Raw genomic sequence first — 17,734 nt, forward strand, 5'->3', positions numbered from 1 at the left:
GGGGCCAGGGTGCTGCCGCGGGGGGCCCGGCGGTTCCGCTGCCTGGCAGATGCTCCGACCATTGTGCTTTTGCTGTTGCAAATAGAAACACTGCTCACCTCCTCACCTCTCCTCCTCCCCTCGCCAAACAATAAATGCACACCTCAGGGCCCTCGGCGCTTCCTGACTCTGCTTCTCTTCTGCAGGTGTAGATCTGGAAGAGACTGGAAAGGAGGGTGGAAAAAGCAGGGAGGTTATGAGGCTTAATAAAGAAGGTAAGTGGCTAGTGCTGGCACACCTCTCTCTACCTGTCTGACTCTTGGTGGTTGTGAATGACTGTGGTTTGGCCTTGACAGGGTGGTCTGATAGCATATGGGTTTCTCTGCCGTGAAGAACGTTTCAGGGTTGGATACATGCAGATGACTGTCACTGTCAACTTCTTTTGAAGTAAGGGTATAACAGGTGTATACACGCAACTGACAGACGTGGTAAAAGATGAGACAATTTTGAGGCAGAAGACAGCTACACATCAGTGGCCATATTGGATTTTTTTGTAGACCCTGTCCCTTGGTGCAACATTCCAGTTGGTCATGTGAAGATAAGCATATAAACTTTAAACATTATATTATTATTATTAGCAACTTAGTGGAGATGTTTTCCCTTGCAGCGAGAAAGGGTTTGTTACCATCTTTGAGTTCTTTCACTTTAGCTCAAAGCACATTTTATTCTTCGCTTGCACTGCTGAGTGTGACCTACAGTCAACTGAGCAGCCAGCATCACATATTATCTTAGGTTACACTAATCTATGCATATTATGCAAAACCAAATAAAATTAGTCATTTGGGCCATAACTTCTTCTGGTACTATCAGTGTGAACAGGCAAACTCCAGGTTAGTGGTATTTGCCAGTATGCCAGGCCTGTCACAGCTCTGTCAGCTGTGAGAGGAGAAACATTTTGTTTGTGATGTGTGTCATGAAGATCACGTTGAGGTAACACTTAATGCAACTAGTGAAATAGTTCAGGATGCTTTTTCAAGTAGCTTTGTTTTTGTTTCTGTTTCGTTAAGAAAGTGCTTTATGTACACAACCTCGCTGTCTCGGGAAATACTTCTTGGGAAGTCAGTTCATAATGAACGATCCCATCATAGTGAAACTTCGGTGTGACTTACTCATGCTGAGAGAAATCCCATTATTACCTGTAATGTCATAAAATATATTCTGAAATGATGTTAAGTTTCTCATTACATTACAGTTGTCATTGCGCGTGCGTTCGATTTTGAGCATCTTGGCAGCTCAAAGGAATCTTATGTTTTCTAAACAAGCTCTTGAAAAAAGAATGAATTAATGGGTAATGTAGATTTGTGTAATAAACTATAAAATTGCATGGAGTATGCATTAAAGTTATTTAAAATACCATAAAACTTTCTTTTTGAAAGACCTTTACAGAGGTGCCAAGTTTGATTGTGTTCCTATCTTGATTCTTACGTGCCTGAACCTATTTTGTCAGCCCAAAGATAAGTTAGCAGCAGAACTGGGATTTTCATGAAGGTATTTATAGGTAAAAGGTTCAAGGCTTTGTACATATATCAGTAATGTTGATTCAAAAATAATTGAACAAAAATTTTGCTACTTCAGTTGTGCCTTCATAAGGAGCTTAATTTGTTGAGATAAGATGTTTTGTGCGCAGAAGTCCTTGAACACAAATTCCTGTTATAAGCATGGGACATAAAGATTGAAGCATCTCTACTCCTTAGTTATACATAGTATGCAAATTGTTTCCTAGAAAGATTCAGTGTAAATTATCAGTTCTAGTCTTGTTTGGGTTTTGGGGGGGTCAGAGACTCCATCAAAGGAAATCTATTTAAACTCACTAACCAGAAAAATTACTTCCAAACAAAGCATAATGTCATTGCTGACATTATGATCATGACAGGTGTGAAGCACTTACTGGCTTTTATAGTACTTATGTCATAATACTGTGTAAAAAAACCCAAAATTGACTGTTATATTTAGAAAATAAAAAGCCTTAGGGATGTTATTGCTTTCAAGTAGTAACTTGTGTTAGATCACTTAGAAAGAACTTCCATGAAGTTTGAATAAATGAGTATGTATCTACTGTATTCACTTAGGCAGTCTGTTAATACAGGTGTTTTCACCACACCCATCTGTGTGCCTGAACACTCACTGTAAATCTTCCTTGGGCCCCACAGTCCTTATTAGTAAAGGTGGGGGAAGACTCAAGAGTTGGATTGGTCTGCAGGAAATTTTCTCATGTATTTGCAGAAATGCTTGTGCTTTTACTCTGACCTTGCTCATGTGTTGTGCGACATGTTGAAATTTTTTGCCTGCTTCGTTCCTAGATGAGGGTTGTGGTTATGATAGTTCTGAAAACAAAACCCAACTCCTTTTTTTTACAATCTTATCATCTTGAGGGGACCTTTTTAATGGCATCTGTGGTGCCAGGAGATTGTAAGTGGTGTCTTAGAAAAATCAAATGTTACTTGTAACCTACTTGTATCAAGTAACCAGGGGCAACAGATGGACAGGATTTTAAGTATCAAAAATTACTGTCCTGTTTGATAAAGATAGTGTAAAACCTGATCTCTCTGCACTTACTTATTATTTGTCTGCACTTCCTCATCTTTAGTTATGTGACCAGGTTAATGCAGCCATCCCTTTGTAAGCAGTTTAGCAAGAAGGCTTTTCAGATGAGTGAAACTGTGTGCAGAGCATGGTGGAAGCTAAAGAGTGGGAATATGTTGGTTTTCAGACCATGACAAGGTGTTTCACTTCAGTTTTGTAGAAAAACAATGGTGTTTGGTGCCAAAAAGTGCTTCCACTTAGCTTGATCCCTGCTTTGCTGCCTCTTTTCTGGTTGTGTACCATGTGTGTTTAGAGTGGTGGGGCTGCTCTTCTTCCTTGCTTTAGCCCAGGAGGGGATGTGGGAGGCAGCATTTCCTGGAGGTGGGGGATAGGAGCACTGCCTGCCAAGTCTCTGCCTGCCCAAGGGGTTGCTGCTTGCATCTCTGGGCAGAGGGCTCACAGTCTCACTGTGCTGTTCATTTCTGTAATGCAAGAGATGCACTGAGGCCGTGTGCCCCCTGTGCCCCATCTTAGGGGTAAAAGTAAAGAGACAGGAGTATTGCCCACTGCTTTCCTTTATTCTGCAGTGTATATGTAGGCAGCATAGAGGGAGAGAAATTTCCTGAACGTTTGTTCAGTTTTCTAGACAGAATTACTTTTTGCATGCTGACGCTTACTCTGAGTTTTCCTATAGCAAATGCATTCTGTCCATGGTTGACTTTTACTGGCATGTAGTTTTGTAGAGAGGGGATTACAAAGTTCCAAGTGTTCACAGAAAATGAGAAGTTTTATACATAAATGTTTGTGCCAGAAAAGAAACCCCAAAACTTATCTGCTTATCTAATCAGGAAACAGAAACAGTATTGTGTAACTTATCTGACAAATCACTACCAAGCAACCGGCTTAGCTAAAAGAGGGGTTATCAGAATTAGAGCAGCATTTAGAATTTATGTTGAATTTTAAAAGGTTGAATGGCATATTTGAAGAATTGAAGATTTTCTTGCAGATAGCAGGCATAGTAAAAGAAGTCTGTATTTGAGAGCTTGTGTTCTGTAAAACATCACAGTTACTGTGTGCCTGAGGCAGGTACAGTGTTCTGTTATTATGAGCCATAACCTGTAGATGATTAGAGATTAATTTTGGAGGCTTGTGTTTTACTTTATACAATATCTGAGAAAATAATGGAAGAATGGGAAGTTTTTGGTTTTGTGTACAGAACCTGTATTAATAATTGGTTTAGTAATGTGCAAGCATTGATTGCTGTGAGTGTTTGTAGATAAACACAGGCTGTAAAGGAGGAAAAAATATCCTTTGAATCTTTATGAATTACAGCAGAGTTAAGTATCACCTGTGGCATTTAGGTCTGTGTCTGGGTACTTGGTGTCATAGTCAAGTTCACTTTCCCAGTTCAGTGGGTTTGTATTATTGAAGTTTCAATCTGATGATGTGTGTGTTTTGTCTTAGGTAATCTTTTCACTAATCGTAGTGATTCATTATTGTTTGACTTTAAGAATGTTATGTAAAAAATTCTAATTGTTTTTCTGGTTTTATGTTACAAGATTTTTATTGTTCCACCCCAAACTTGACCATTTTACTTTATGATTGCACGTGGAAACTGGAGTTTTAAATCTATTGGATGATTGTTTACAATATATTTTTTCCTATTTTGACTTCCCCCACAAATATCTGACAGAAAAGTTTTTTGATAAATCCTTTAGCAACATAAGAACAAAATTAAAGGAATACTGGCTAGTCTTGCTTTCAGTATCTTTTTAATTCTTCAGAAAAATATCTTAATGATTTTATTGTTCTTCTTAGAAAAATAAGAAGTTAAGGAGGCTAGGTGGTGGTAAGGAACACTTCTATAGGGGGAAAAAGGATGTGACATACAACATTCTACTTTATGAAAAGCAAGAGGAAGAGAGCTAAAATTATTATGGGGAGATTGTGAAAGAAGAGAAGACAAAACCAGCTGGTTAATGTAAGCATAGAGATTGGACTTAACTTTTATTTAATTATTATTTATTTTTTGTTTATTAGTGGTTTGCCTGTGCTCCTATTTGTCTCCTTTATAAAAATACTAAGCAAAAGAGAATAAAATCATTCTCATTTTACTTACTGCCTTCATCTTCCACCTTTTTGTGGTGGTAGGGAAGGTTAGAAAGGGCTGAGAGGGAATGAAAATTACAACAAGGTTGTAAACACATGCTCCAAAAGAAGGAAGTGAGGTTCTTGAATTTAGACCACCATAGTTGGTGATTTGGGGTTGGTTTTGGTTTTGCAGTGGGCAAAAGAGAGGGTTGAATGTTGTATAATTTTCTTTCTCTTCTCTGTAAGCTAAAATAGTCTTCCAGAGATACTGATTCTTAAACAAATGTAATATTCCATGGTGCTTGATGAATGAAAGAACTGAGAATTGGCAGGGCACAAAACTGTGGCCTGCCAATGGTAAGAAACTTTTTCTTACCATTCTTTATAGTGGGAATAAGAACAGTAAGCAGTGGTCCCCATGGGGTCTTTGTTTAGGATGAGAAATGACAGTGGAATTGAATTCTGCTGTGCATTCTGGTGTATAAGTGACTGATCAGTTCTATATATGATATCTGGCTCTGATATTTTTATTTTTTCTTATATGGACAGCTTCTGCAAGGGGGTGGCATGTCTCCTGGTTATGGCTGTCACCTCATTTAATGTGTTTCAAAGAATGATGACAGAGGAAGAATGAAACATTATGTATGATAGCGCCCAGAAAATTTAGTCAGAATTGTAGTTTATCTTCATAGTTACATAGTTATTTTCTGAAACCTGTCCTTTAGTTCTTCAACCCACACACTGGATAAAAGGAGTGGAGTAATGGTAAAGCTCTCTGATCAGACATTCTGTGTTTTGAATCAAGATTTTGATGTTTTTGAATATGTATCTATAACTGTCGTACTGTAAATTACTTCATTAAAAAATCTGATTTTGCTAGGTGCACATATCTTGATAAAATTCATTGTTTGTGCAACAGTTGTTCTGAAGAGGTTAGATCTCCTGTAGTTTAAGGTACCTTTTTTTGATTATGTGTGGGGAAACCATGTGTGATTCCCTGTCAACTGACAGCACTGTCACTAAGGATCTGTCTCTGACATTCCTTCTACTAGTTGTAATTTATAACCAGACTTGAGAAAGAGGGAAATTTATGTGTTTACTAGAGGGTACCCCAAGCCCTGCTGTCACTACAGAAAGTAAATGACTTTGTGTATCTAATTTTGATTTAGATATAAAAACACGTGTGTGTCTTCTTGTTGATCTGCCTCTGTTAACAAACTAGTTAATAGTTTGTAATAGATGAAATATAGATTTCTGTGTGTTAAAAAGAGACTACACAAGAGCTGAACCATTTCCACTGTGAAAGGGAGTAATTTCTTTGAAATAGGCCTTTTTTTCTAGTTAATTAAAAATAGGGACATTATCAGGTTCTGTTTTACCTTTGGGCAAAAAAAAATACTAGCCATTATACCAAGGCTGAGGTGTATGAATGAGATGAAAGCAGTGGAAAATCCTATGGAAAACATTTCAAATTACATTTGAAGTTGTGAATCACAGGAGTCCTGTAGGCAGAAAGTATAAGTTTCTCATAGTCAAAGTGAAAGGTAGTCACTGCATGCATTACTAAGAAAGATCACCTTCAGTAAAAATAGTATTGTTGCTATGAGTATTGCTTGAAGAGTTAACTCCAGTATAAGTTTATCTGACTATGACTATAAGTTTATCATGACTATTCATTATTCAGAGTGATTTTGGAATAACTAGCAACTGGTTTGTATGGGCATGGATTTAATTACTGGATCTTTCTGTCTTCCAAGTTCAGCTTGGTGCAGAAGTTCTCAGCTTGTCTTTGAAAAAGCTGATTGAGGAGTTAATGGTGCAGGATGCCCGGTGAAGCTAGTGTCTTTAAGTAATTAATGTGCAAAAAAACCCCTTGGCAAATGCTGTGGTGACATAGTAAGGGTGTTTGACAGAGGTCTATTAGGAAGTCTATAGCAAGAAATCTTTGATGGTTCTCTTGCTGGATGAGAAGGGTAGAAGCCATGAGAGTAAAAATGGCCCAGTTTTTTATCGCAGTGCTATGCAGCTGACTAAGCTGACTCAAATTGAACCAAGAATCCAGCACAGCTACTTGAAACTGATATGGAACAGAGGAAAAGCAACTATGGCATGAATAATTTTTCTCTTTTTCTTTTCTGTGTCCTATTCTATGGTTGATTTTAAGGGACTGGTTTTGTCATAACTTTTTGTATAGCTTATTAAGAATTGTGCCTGGAAGCCGCTGATGTTGCTGGGGAAGTGAGCTTTCTGATTGCTCTTGGTCTTGTACTTATAGAAATGTCTTCCTTATTTCTGAAATGTTTTGCTTATTATTCAGTAATTTCATTTCATATTTTGCTGAGTTGTATTAATAATACAGTGCTTAAGCCCAACACAATTCCTGTCTCTCTGTTTTCCTAACAGTAATTAGAATTTACAATTATTTGGTCTTCCAGCTTCTGGATTTCTGTCTTCATGTATTTACAAAGTGTGTGCTGTTTGGCAAAAAAAGAAGGGGAGTTTTCCCAGATCAGAAGGAGCATCAGCCAGAAGTAGCAAAGAGCTTGCTGACAGAAGTTCCAGGTTCTGCACAACTGCTGGTTCCAGTATCTGTCTAGTGCAGTTTCACTTAGTCCACAGGCCCCTCCTGAATCATCTGTGAAACGGAAGCAGTTGTATTGTGACAGAGCTGTGCATGGTACACAGCGGGTTAGGCTGGCTTCCCTTTCCGTTCCCTGGGAGCAGGTGTGCAGCAGAAGAGACAGAAAAGTACTGATGAAGTAGTAGCAAGACATAAGAATGACTGGCAAAGGGCAAGAGTTCGTGGGGTTTGATTGTGTGATCTTCTTTATGTTCTTTATTTTGTTTATATTTGTTTCTGTTATACAGTGTTTTATGTTTTCTGTCCAGTCATTCTTTCTCTTCCTTTTCTTGCTGCAGAGGACTAGACATAGGGGGCAGGCACAGTCTGGGAATTTGCAGTTATATTTGGATTGAACACTGCTAATGCCATATCAGTAGTTGTTGAGAAGTTTGCTGGATCAAAATTCTCTTCTCTAGCAAGACAAGGATGGGACTGGATGTTCTCCGGTAACAGAATAAGGTGACTTGAGCTTGTCATCGTTTGAGCTGAAATGGTCAGAATGGAAGCAGAGATTTAAAGAAATGTAAATCATTATGTGTGTTCACTTTTTAATTTCTGATAAGTATCCTGTCCTTAGGTGGCTTTCAGACTGGCCACTTGTACTTGTGCAGATTAGGTAGATTATCAAGTGATAGCATATTCAGTTTTTTTTTTAAGCTGCTCTTAGTTATGTCTTACTGAGACAGGATGATATGATGATTTACATCTGAAAAGTTTGTTGGACCCATGCCACCACAGCAAACACTGACACAGCCAAAACCTTATTTGTTTGGGTCTGATAATGGAGATAGTTAGTGGACAATGATCTGGAAGAATATTAAGTAATTGATCTGTTACTGCAATAACTAGGGAGGCAGTATTGTTATTTGCATGATCCTAATGCCTAGCAGCCCCATCAGGCACTAGATGCTACTCTGCAGGGTACCAGCAAAGGGAGGAAGGGTGTGCACTTGTGTTGTGCAATTGTGCTGCAGAGAACTAATTTTTGAATGTGTGACGAAGCAGGAGTTCTAATATTGACAAACAAAAGCACTTAGTTGCCCAATGTGATAGATGGTTGACTTTAGCCTAGACTAAAGTGACTTTCTTAGAAACATAGCAAGGAAAGCTTTAAAGTGATATTTGGATGGCAATGAAGTAATTTTGCAAGAGCTTAGGAGGTATCCTTATTCAGGTGTGGAAATTGGCCTGAGTGAAAATACAGGCTGGTTGTTGAAAGCTTTGTAAATGGATACTGACAATATGAACCAACTAGAAATGTGAGCAAATGGTGTGACAGCAAGTAGGATGTGGACAGTTTAGTGTACATAACAGAGGAGCCTGGAAAACAAAGATGAGTTGTTCCCAATATTCAAATTTGGAATGGAGGATTGTGCATAGAAGGATGCAGAGAGTAAAACAGTATGACAATATAGAAGAAACTTTAGAAACAGTGTGAATAAGCAGGATAATGTTTGTCAACATGGAAAATAAGAAAATATAACTAATGTGAGGTGAAGCCCTAGACAGACCTTTATTCTGAAGATGTTTATAGCAGACTTTGTCCTAGGGATGCCCAGGAAGAAGCATTCAGATGTGGATGTAACCTGAATGAACAGTTTAAGAGAGAAGCTACTGGCAAAGATGACATAGTACTTTATCATAGTATTTTATACCTGAATGATGGACAAGTTGATTATGCTGTCCAGGGTGATCAAGAGAGGAGGTGGAGAAAAGAGGATAGAAGTGGTGAGATCTAAATTCTGTTCTGGCTGTATTGAGCTGAAGCTAACAGCTACTCAGTGGCAAGAGGTGTCAGATAGAATGAGATTTTTTGTTTAGATGTTAATCTGCTGTATTTTGGACTGTTCTCAGGAATGTAGAATTCTCAGACATAAGAGTAGCAGCAAAAGATACAGCTCAGTGAAGACCTGCTAGAAGACAAAGGAAGAATAAAGAGCCTGCCAATACTCTGTGAAGGGATTGGTACAGGAAGGATGGACAGTAGGAGAGGGGAGAATAATGGAAGTCAGAAACAGAGTTTCAAAAGGAGAAAGGCATCTAATTTTTGTGAAGAACACACAAGGAGTACGGGTGATGGAAATGATGAATTTGTGATGTTGCAATAGGAAAACGTTTTTAGACATTTTAGTGAGTATAGTTTCACTGTATTGCAAGGGTCAGATGAAGGAAACTCACTGAAGTTAGAGACAAAAGTGTAATTTGTTATTAAACAGAGCATAATAAGCTTAGACATGAAAGAAGGACAGGAAGAGTAATGTAGTTAGAGAATCAAGGAGTCAGAAGCAGATTTCCAAACACAGGAAAGACCGATTGACTGTTCTGCTGTTCTGTCAGAGCGGGGGGAGAAAGGAGATGTGAGGTATGGGCTGATGAGGGTGAGCCAAGGAGAGAGTGGAACAGATGTGTTTTACATCTATTGTACAAGGAAGAAGGGAGAGCTATAAGGGAGAGAAAGAGAGTGGGAAGGGAGAATGTGAAATGGTTATTATGTTTTCTCCCTTTCTCTTGGAATAAATATTTGCATTCTATTGCTGAGAAAGAAATAGATACAAAAGAAGAGGTTTGAGGAGTGAGTCAAAAGTAGGAAGAAAAAAGGCTGAAATTGCAGGTGTGAGTTCAGCTCAACTGGAGGAATGGCACAGATTAGTAAGCAGCAGGAGAGAGAGAGAGAAAATGTGCGATAACCTCATTTTCAGACTGGTTCTCTTTTCCACTGCAAATTCTAGGACAGGCGAGAATATAGCAAAGAAAATGGACGTTTAAGACAAGAGTGAGTACAGGATTGGTGGAGTTGGACCTAGTATTAGCAAGCAGAGCAAAAACCATCACAGAAAAAAAAAAACTCTTCAAGGAGAGAGAAGAGTGTGTGGTCATATCTATCACATAGCATGACGGACATGAAAGTAGTAGTTCTGTTCCTTCCTGCAGTGCATCATAGTAGTCTTATGTCTACATGATCTGTCACATACTGAAACTGACTTGTGCTTCCTGCTTCCAGAGCTGAGCCAAGGCCACGGGATTGCATTATCGTGGACTGGGCCCCGGGTAATGTGGTACTGCTCGGGGTGTATCAGGGTGAGAGCTCGGGCGCGGTGCTGCGGTAACCATGGGTGTATGGCTTGTGCTTGTCTCGCAGGGCAAAGCAGCTTGTTCCTGTCTACATGCTACAGGCAGGCATGCTTTATGATACAGCACTTTTTGTTTTTTTCTCTGAGAAAGCAGGACAGTAATTTTAGAGGGGTTAAATGGAATGGCTGTCATTCATGTCATTCAGTGTCTAAGAAGGTAATCTCAGGTTTTCACATCTCTTTAGTAGATCTAAACAACTGTTTAAAGAAGAGGAAAATGCTGTGGGAGAGATTAGTTCCTTCATGCGCAGAGCATTGAGCTGATTCTTTGACTTAGAAGGCTTTATTCATTACCTTGCCTGCCTTTCCCAAGCAACTTTCTGCATGTCCCTGTATGTTATCAATGTTCAGTCATCCCAGCAGCTTATACACGTCACCATGCAGACGTGCTGAGAAAACAGGAAAAAAAAAATCTCAGATTTTCTCTTCAGGGTCTCTCAGGTGGTTGGTTTTTTTTGTGCACTATCATGAAGTTTTGTGCTTCTGATTGTATTCATGCTTTTGCTATATTTTTGGCTTTTTAGAAGACTTGGAGAACCTTGGGCAAATATATTAAGAAACTGGATGCATGGCAGTGGAAAAACATGAGGAGAAATGGGAGAAAAAATGTTTCAGCTCTTGAAATTATGGTGAGCTGTGTGTATAGCGCTTTTAATAGAGTCTTCGAACATTCTGTGCTTGGTGTAAGTTTTCTTCGGCTTCTCTCATAACTCACAACACACTGGGTGTGAACATTACCAAGCCTTTTAGGTATTTAAATTTTGAAAGAGGTAATGCAGCTTTACATATTTTTGGGCTTCTTGCTCATCAAGAAAAATTATTCTTGACTGCATTGCTCAAGGAGGGAATGCTACGAGTTTTATTTTGTGGCATTTATTATTCTTTCCAGCTTTTCAGGATACCTGTCACTATTCTGACTGTTTGTTTTCCAAGCTCCTTGGCAAATCAAAGGTATTGTAAACTTTTATCCCTTTCCTGGAAGGTAAGAGTGTATCCTCTGTGGGAGTTCTTATAGGCTTTTCATTTGAGTTTTTTTTAAATTCCTTGTAATCAAGCGTGTATTTGGAGAAGTTCTAAAGAAATGTGTCATATATGTGTTCAAATTATGTAACATATGTAAGTGTTAGCTTTGAAACAGGAAGATATGGTCTGCATTTCCCAGAGCTTCCAATACATTTCAGACAAAACCATAAGCAGTGTATGTTGTGAAGACAAAAATCAGTCTATGAATGTTGAAAAATTTCATGCAGTAAGCTATTTTAAGGAGGAATTTGAAGGAGGTAGAGAATAATTAGTTGATGTGGAGGAAGGAGGCATCAAAGCTGATAGTATAGCACACAGGAAAGTAGCATACAGAACAGATTTCTAGTGAAAGCAGTTCATTTGTAAAAATAAACTCTCCCTGTTTTACTAATATTGTCTTACTGTCTCGGAGCTGGAAAGCAAAACTGATTGTAATTGCCAGACTGCAAAAATAACATAAATATTGAAAGATAAATCTTAATCTTTCTTAACTCTGTTCCCTAAACATGACCTCTGTTCTCCAAATACTTAAACATTGCCTTTATTATTAGGCTTCAGCCTCATCTGTTCTCTTGAATAGTGCCCTAGTTTTGCTACTAGGCAAAAAGTGAAGAGAAACTAACGCATTGTGTATGCAACAACATTTGTCGTTCTTTTACACTATTTCTTCTGTATTAGTTCTTTTCTGCCTGTTTGTTTGTATATTACAGGCTTGGAGGGTAAGTGGCATGCAAAATTCTAAACAGTTTTGACTCTTGTTCTCAACTATCAGCTTTAGAATGACCCTGTTGTGTCCAAATTTCTCTGAAGTTTAGATTTTTTTTTTAGGAGAACCCCTTTGAATGTGGGCTTTCCATGGCAGATTTCTGACATACCGTGTGCAAGCATAGTGTGCTATGAAAACAGTACACAGAGCAAGTGCTTTTAAGAGCTTGCTCATTTTAGTACTGTGAGGTTATGAGAGAGACTTTCCCTGTGTTCAAAAACATTCTATGGAAGCTGCTTTGAGTACTAATCAGGCCAATGTGTATATATCCAGAGGAAGTGTATGAAATAGGATTCAGGTCAATGTGAGGAAAGGCAGAGGGGTTGAGTGGATGGGAAGAAGTCACAAGAAGAAACAAGTTGATTACTGATGTTTATAGATCACCTCTCTTTGTAAAGAGGCCCAAAGTGTCCTACCACCTATGTGTAGAAATTTTTTGTCACTGAAAGAGGATGGGCAAACATGGCTGCTGCTGCTGAAAGACTAATCATACCTGCACTGGAATTAACTGAAAGAACACTGAAAGCCTACTCTGTACTGATGGGGTGTAATCCAGTCCTCACTGAAGAATGTTATTGCATAACAATTTCGAAAGAGAAAATGCCTTATTTCTAGATTACAAAGAGAATACAGGCACATAAAATGTATTTATTTATGGGGGGGGGGAGAGAAAAAGCAAAATACCAGAGCACATTACCTTTCCCTATGACAGATTGTGGCAGGCTTTAGTGAGTAGCACTCTGTTTATTGTTTCTCAAAGTCGATGCTGCCATTGGCACCAAATTTTGCTTACATTACTTTACTTACATTACACCAAATTTTACTTACATTACATTTACTTACATTAAAGTAAGGACTGACATACTTCAAAATACATTGCTGGGTTTTATCTTTTTCTCAAAGTACAGTTACTCAAGCCACACTTAGAAGAATAGGTCAGCTCTTGTTACGGGAAAAACCCGCAGTAATTCACCATATTTTACCAAATCACCACATATTCTAGTATAGTGCCTTTCAATAATTTTTAAATTACTTTAAGGCAGAATTTGATGTTGCTGCTCCAGAAGCTAGGTTGCTTGCTCCTTTGCTGTGCAAACATTACCATCACCTTTTCTGCACCCACTCTACCAGTGAAGACCATGGACTTTATTAGATGTGATAGGATATGAACTTATAATCTCTAATTGGATTTTGGGGGCATTTTTCTTTTTGTTGTGTTGTGAAAATGGTCATCCTAGATACTTCATGATTTTACTCAGGTTTCTTTTTCATCCAGGATAGAAAGGGGAACTAGCTGGTGATACAGTAATAATTAAAGATTATAACTGGCAAGTAATTTTCACTACATGGATAGATTTATAACATTAGCAAATCCTCCATGACTAGCCTGCAGCTCTGCCTTTTGTCTGGAAGAACACTGGCTTTAGCCTGAAGCAATTTTTCGTTGTGCCCACCAGATTTTGCTGAGAATAAAACCTGCTGTGACCACCCAGCACCTCAAGAGGTGAATATATAAGTGAGCATCAGAATGCCATAGTGCAAAATAGGCTGGAAATGTTCAGTTTATTGAATTAAATAGTGGTTTAAAGAGAGAGCTTTAAATTGGGTAACTATTACATGATTGCAGTATAATCTTTCTCTCTGCAAATTTTCTGTTGTAAAATACAGCCACTGAGTTTGTATGTTTCATCATTCTTGCAGCTTTGGCAATTTGGGTTAAAAATACATATTTTTTCTTTACAATAAACATGTAAACTTGGTCATGGTCCATTTTGAATTTTTTGTATTTGGAAGAACTAGATAGAATATAAGCAGAGATGGAAGAATTGCTTTTGAGGGTTGATTAATTGCAGTGTTACTCCTTTTGTGAAGTGGTCTTGAAGGAGGCTGAAAGTGCATGACTGGGAGAGTAGGGGGAGGTGAATACTGCTACATTTTACTCTGCTTCAGTGAAGTGTTGTATCCCAGTTCTCATGTCCGCAGCTGGTGTTGGAAAAACTGGAAGGAGTTCAGAAAAAAGATACATTAATTTAAGGCCTGGATAATCAGCTTTAGAATGGAAGATTTAAGAAGCTCAGTCTATTTAGTTTATCAACAGACAGTAGAGGCTACCTGGTAAGTCTGTAAGTACTTAGTCAAGGCAAAGGTATCTGACACTTAGATGGTTCTTTGTCAGGTAGATTAAGGGGATTCTCGTGGCTGAAAGCTGAAACTAAATCAGTTCAGACTAGAAATAAGATGTAGTTTTCTAATGATACAATTAAATAGGAACAGTTTATCAAGGGGTGTAGTAGACTCTGTTGCACAAAATCCTCGCGTAACACCCTGGGCCTTTCCCTGGAAGCACACAGGGCTTTAGCCATCCAGAAGGCTTGGGATTGAGGCTAAAATAATATGGTTAAATTCTGTGGCCTGTTTTATCATAGAAAGTCAGTTCAGATCATAAGGAAGATTTTTGTTCTAACTCCCTAAAATTTCATACGTTGTTACTGCTGCTTTTGTTAAAAAAATAAGTTCATGTGAAAGATAAAAAGCTTTCTAATGTGGTGAGTGAGAAGAGGCTGTCCTTTAACAGCAGGTAAAAGAGGAAGTAACGCTTTCCAATCTCGCTTTGTGTATTTCTGGTAATCAAAACCACTGCTATCCCTCCAGTCATTAATTCTAAGCATAACTTAATCATTTACCAATGTAATTGTGGGCCTTTTCAGAAGTATTGCAGGTAGTTTGTGCCTTCTCATTGTAAGGTCAGGTAATTGACGGCTGGACCCAAATGCCTTCTTCAACTTTGTTTGCAAAACAAAACAATCTTTGTCAGCAGGTTTTCCCTGGTGCTGCCTTCTTGGCCATGGATTTATGAGAATATAGCAGGTTAATCTTTGTGGTAGATTAAAAGGCTCTGTTATTTCTAATGAATTGTATCAGAACTCATTTTATCCTAGTTTTGCAAAAGAGTCAGTAGAAGTTGTTTGAAGGATGTTGGTATTTGTATCATTTAGTTTGCCTCTTTTTTGTAAAATCATCACCAGTATGAGAGAAAGTGTCATGGTTTTTCTTGGTTGTGCTGACAGCAAGGCAAATCAGTGCTGGTATAAGGTAGATTGAACTTAGATGGGAAATGTGTCTGTGGGGTTAAAGGAAGCACCTGCTTTTAGAGGTTTTCCCAACATCAGTAGTTCTATAACTTTTGTAAACACTGTATACAAAATAAGTGAAGAGCAAATGTGCTGCATCTTAAGTTTATAAATTCTTCACCCTCATCCCCTTACCAGTATTGCTGCCTCCAAAAATTGTAAAAAAGAGAGCGTGAATTGGTGTTCTAAAAAAGAAAATAGGCAATATTAAATTTTATCAGGATTTAGGGCTTACACACCCAACAAAAACTAAAGAATTTCAGTACTGTGGGATAGACTTTCTTGTTAGTTTTGCTGCAGTTGGAAGGGCTAAAACAAACTGTAAATTGGACAATGAGGTTTGCTCCAAGTATGTGTTGGTATGTGTTCTGTTGTAGAACCATGTGAACTTTGAAGTTCATGTGGGCTTTTTCTGGCAGGGAGTGTACAGGGTCACAAGTATTCTGTGCTACATTGTAGTGATACCATGAGGAGATTCTAAAGATTCAGGAAATTTGGTCTTCTTCAGTTCCTTGTTGTTGCCTGTGACAGTGTTGCACAGCTTGATGGGTATCTGATCCATCAGTTTTTGGCTGAGTATTTACAAAATGTTTAGAAGTTTATATTTGGAGTCACCTTTAATGTTTCTTCTATAATGAGCTGGACTGAATGTTTGGACCTTGTTATGGTCTCCTCAATAGATGTATCCTGTTACCCAGCAAATGTTGGATTAGGTCAGGATCTGCTGCAGGGCTGTGGAATATTAACAGCCATGCTAAGATCAATCAGATGATTGGTCTGCTTAACCTTCCCAGCATCATTTAATCCATACCTACATTCAGGTAAATTGTATTTGAAACTGTGGCAAATATGACAACAAAAGATGATATTTGCTCTAACAAAAGGTACTAAAAAGGGTGATTTCTAATATGAAAGCAAGAATTCAAGAAGGAGACTTGAAACACTGCAGGAGGGAGAGCTTCATTAAAAATTGGAGGAAATAGATAAAGTTACTCTGCTGGCAGGGTGTGTCCAGCCCAGGCAATGGTTTGCTGGGCTGTGTATTAGGCAGATCTGTATCACTGTTGCTGTTGGATAGAGATCTTTAAAATGTATGGAACCTCAGTGGTACTGTAGAAAGCTCAAGGCTTCACCTTCCTGTGAGGTACTTTCCATCATGGCTGTCACTCAAGCTGGAAGTTAAGAGCACCAAAGTTCTTACTTCTCATTTGCTTTCTACAGGAAAAAAGTACTTGTTGAACAAAATCGTGCTCTGCGTTGTCATGGCACAGTCTCAAAGTTTAAATGGATTAGGACTGTCATCTTACTGAAGTTGTGCTTGCTTCATAAGAAAGAAGATGCCGAGCTTCAGAACCTCATATAGCACATGACGGCACCAAACTATTCAGGGCATTTTCTTGGCTTTTTTTATCAGTGGCCTACCTACAAAAGGCAAGGCATCTTGAGCCATGTGTTTCCATCTGATGTCTATTGATTACAAAAAGCCCTTCCTCTCTTCCCCACTCCCCTTGCCAAAATGTCACTGATTGATTCTGCAAGAGACAAATGGCAGCAGTCATACCAGAAGAGTTCCTGTCCTGAAATGTGCAGAAGCCTGCTAACTTGCTAAACACTGTATTCTGGATATGGCACATAGGTCAGGTGCTGGCTCCAGAAGATATGTCCATCTCTGTGCATCTGATGGAACTGAAACTCTGCTTTCTTACTGCAAGTCACCTGCTGAGAGAGAGCCACGCTGACCTGTCAGGAGGAAAACAAATGTTATTTTTACTGTAGTGACTCCTCAGTATGCTACAGACAAGAGAGGTTCTGCAGTGTGGATATGGAAGTGTGTGATTTAAATACTTTGAGCTGATGTGGGAGCTTAAGGATGCAGAGAGCTGGTGCAGAATCCTGACAGTTGCATCGGGCCATCTTTTAAATTGTGTGCTGGATACACTAGCAGCAAAGTGCAGTACAAATATACATTTGCAGTCTGAAAAAGACAAAGCACACAACAAAGTTAGCTGAATTAAGATGAGGGATGACTCTGGAGTGTTGCTATATGCTGAAAATCTGCAGGCAGATTTCCTAAAAATATATGCACATGTGTACATATACATTCATATATTTAGAAAATTGTCTGGAATAATCGTTGCTCCTGGGTTTCAAGATTTTTGTTAAGTATCTGGTGATTCAAAATTACCTTCTTTCAAGGTATCACTTACATTCCTTGATCTAATATTACGACTGTTTTACAGTATGCTGGGGCTCTTTTGCCTAAATGAAAACTGGTTTTAATCTGTGATACATTTGAGATTGTCTTATTTTGCTAGTCATATTTTAATGATTTTTTAAAAGATTACAAGAAATCATAGTTTTTTATTTATTTCTCTTTTGAGTTTCTTATTTTGTTCCAGCTGCCTCT

The 17,734-nt window shown here is 38.5% G+C and overlaps 1 protein-coding gene across 3 annotated transcripts in view; it reads left to right on the forward strand.

The window, feature by feature from the left end:
* Positions 1 to 44: 44 nt before the first annotated feature.
* Positions 45 to 17,734, forward strand: part of ATXN7L1 (ataxin 7 like 1) — a 110,792-nt gene continuing 93,102 nt past the window's right edge. For all 3 annotated transcript variants that reach the window (XM_031059024.1, XM_005423515.3, XM_031059025.1), the window contains exon 1: positions 45 to 254. In XM_031059024.1, coding sequence (XP_030914884.1) covers positions 236 to 254 — 19 coding nt within the window. In that variant the 5' untranslated portion in view covers positions 45 to 235. The remainder of the gene's footprint in view (positions 255 to 17,734) is intronic.

The sequence above is a fragment of the Geospiza fortis genome, unplaced genomic scaffold, assembly GCF_000277835.1.
Source record: "Geospiza fortis unplaced genomic scaffold, GeoFor_1.0 scaffold424, whole genome shotgun sequence".
Lineage (NCBI taxonomy): Eukaryota > Metazoa > Chordata > Aves > Passeriformes > Thraupidae > Geospiza > Geospiza fortis.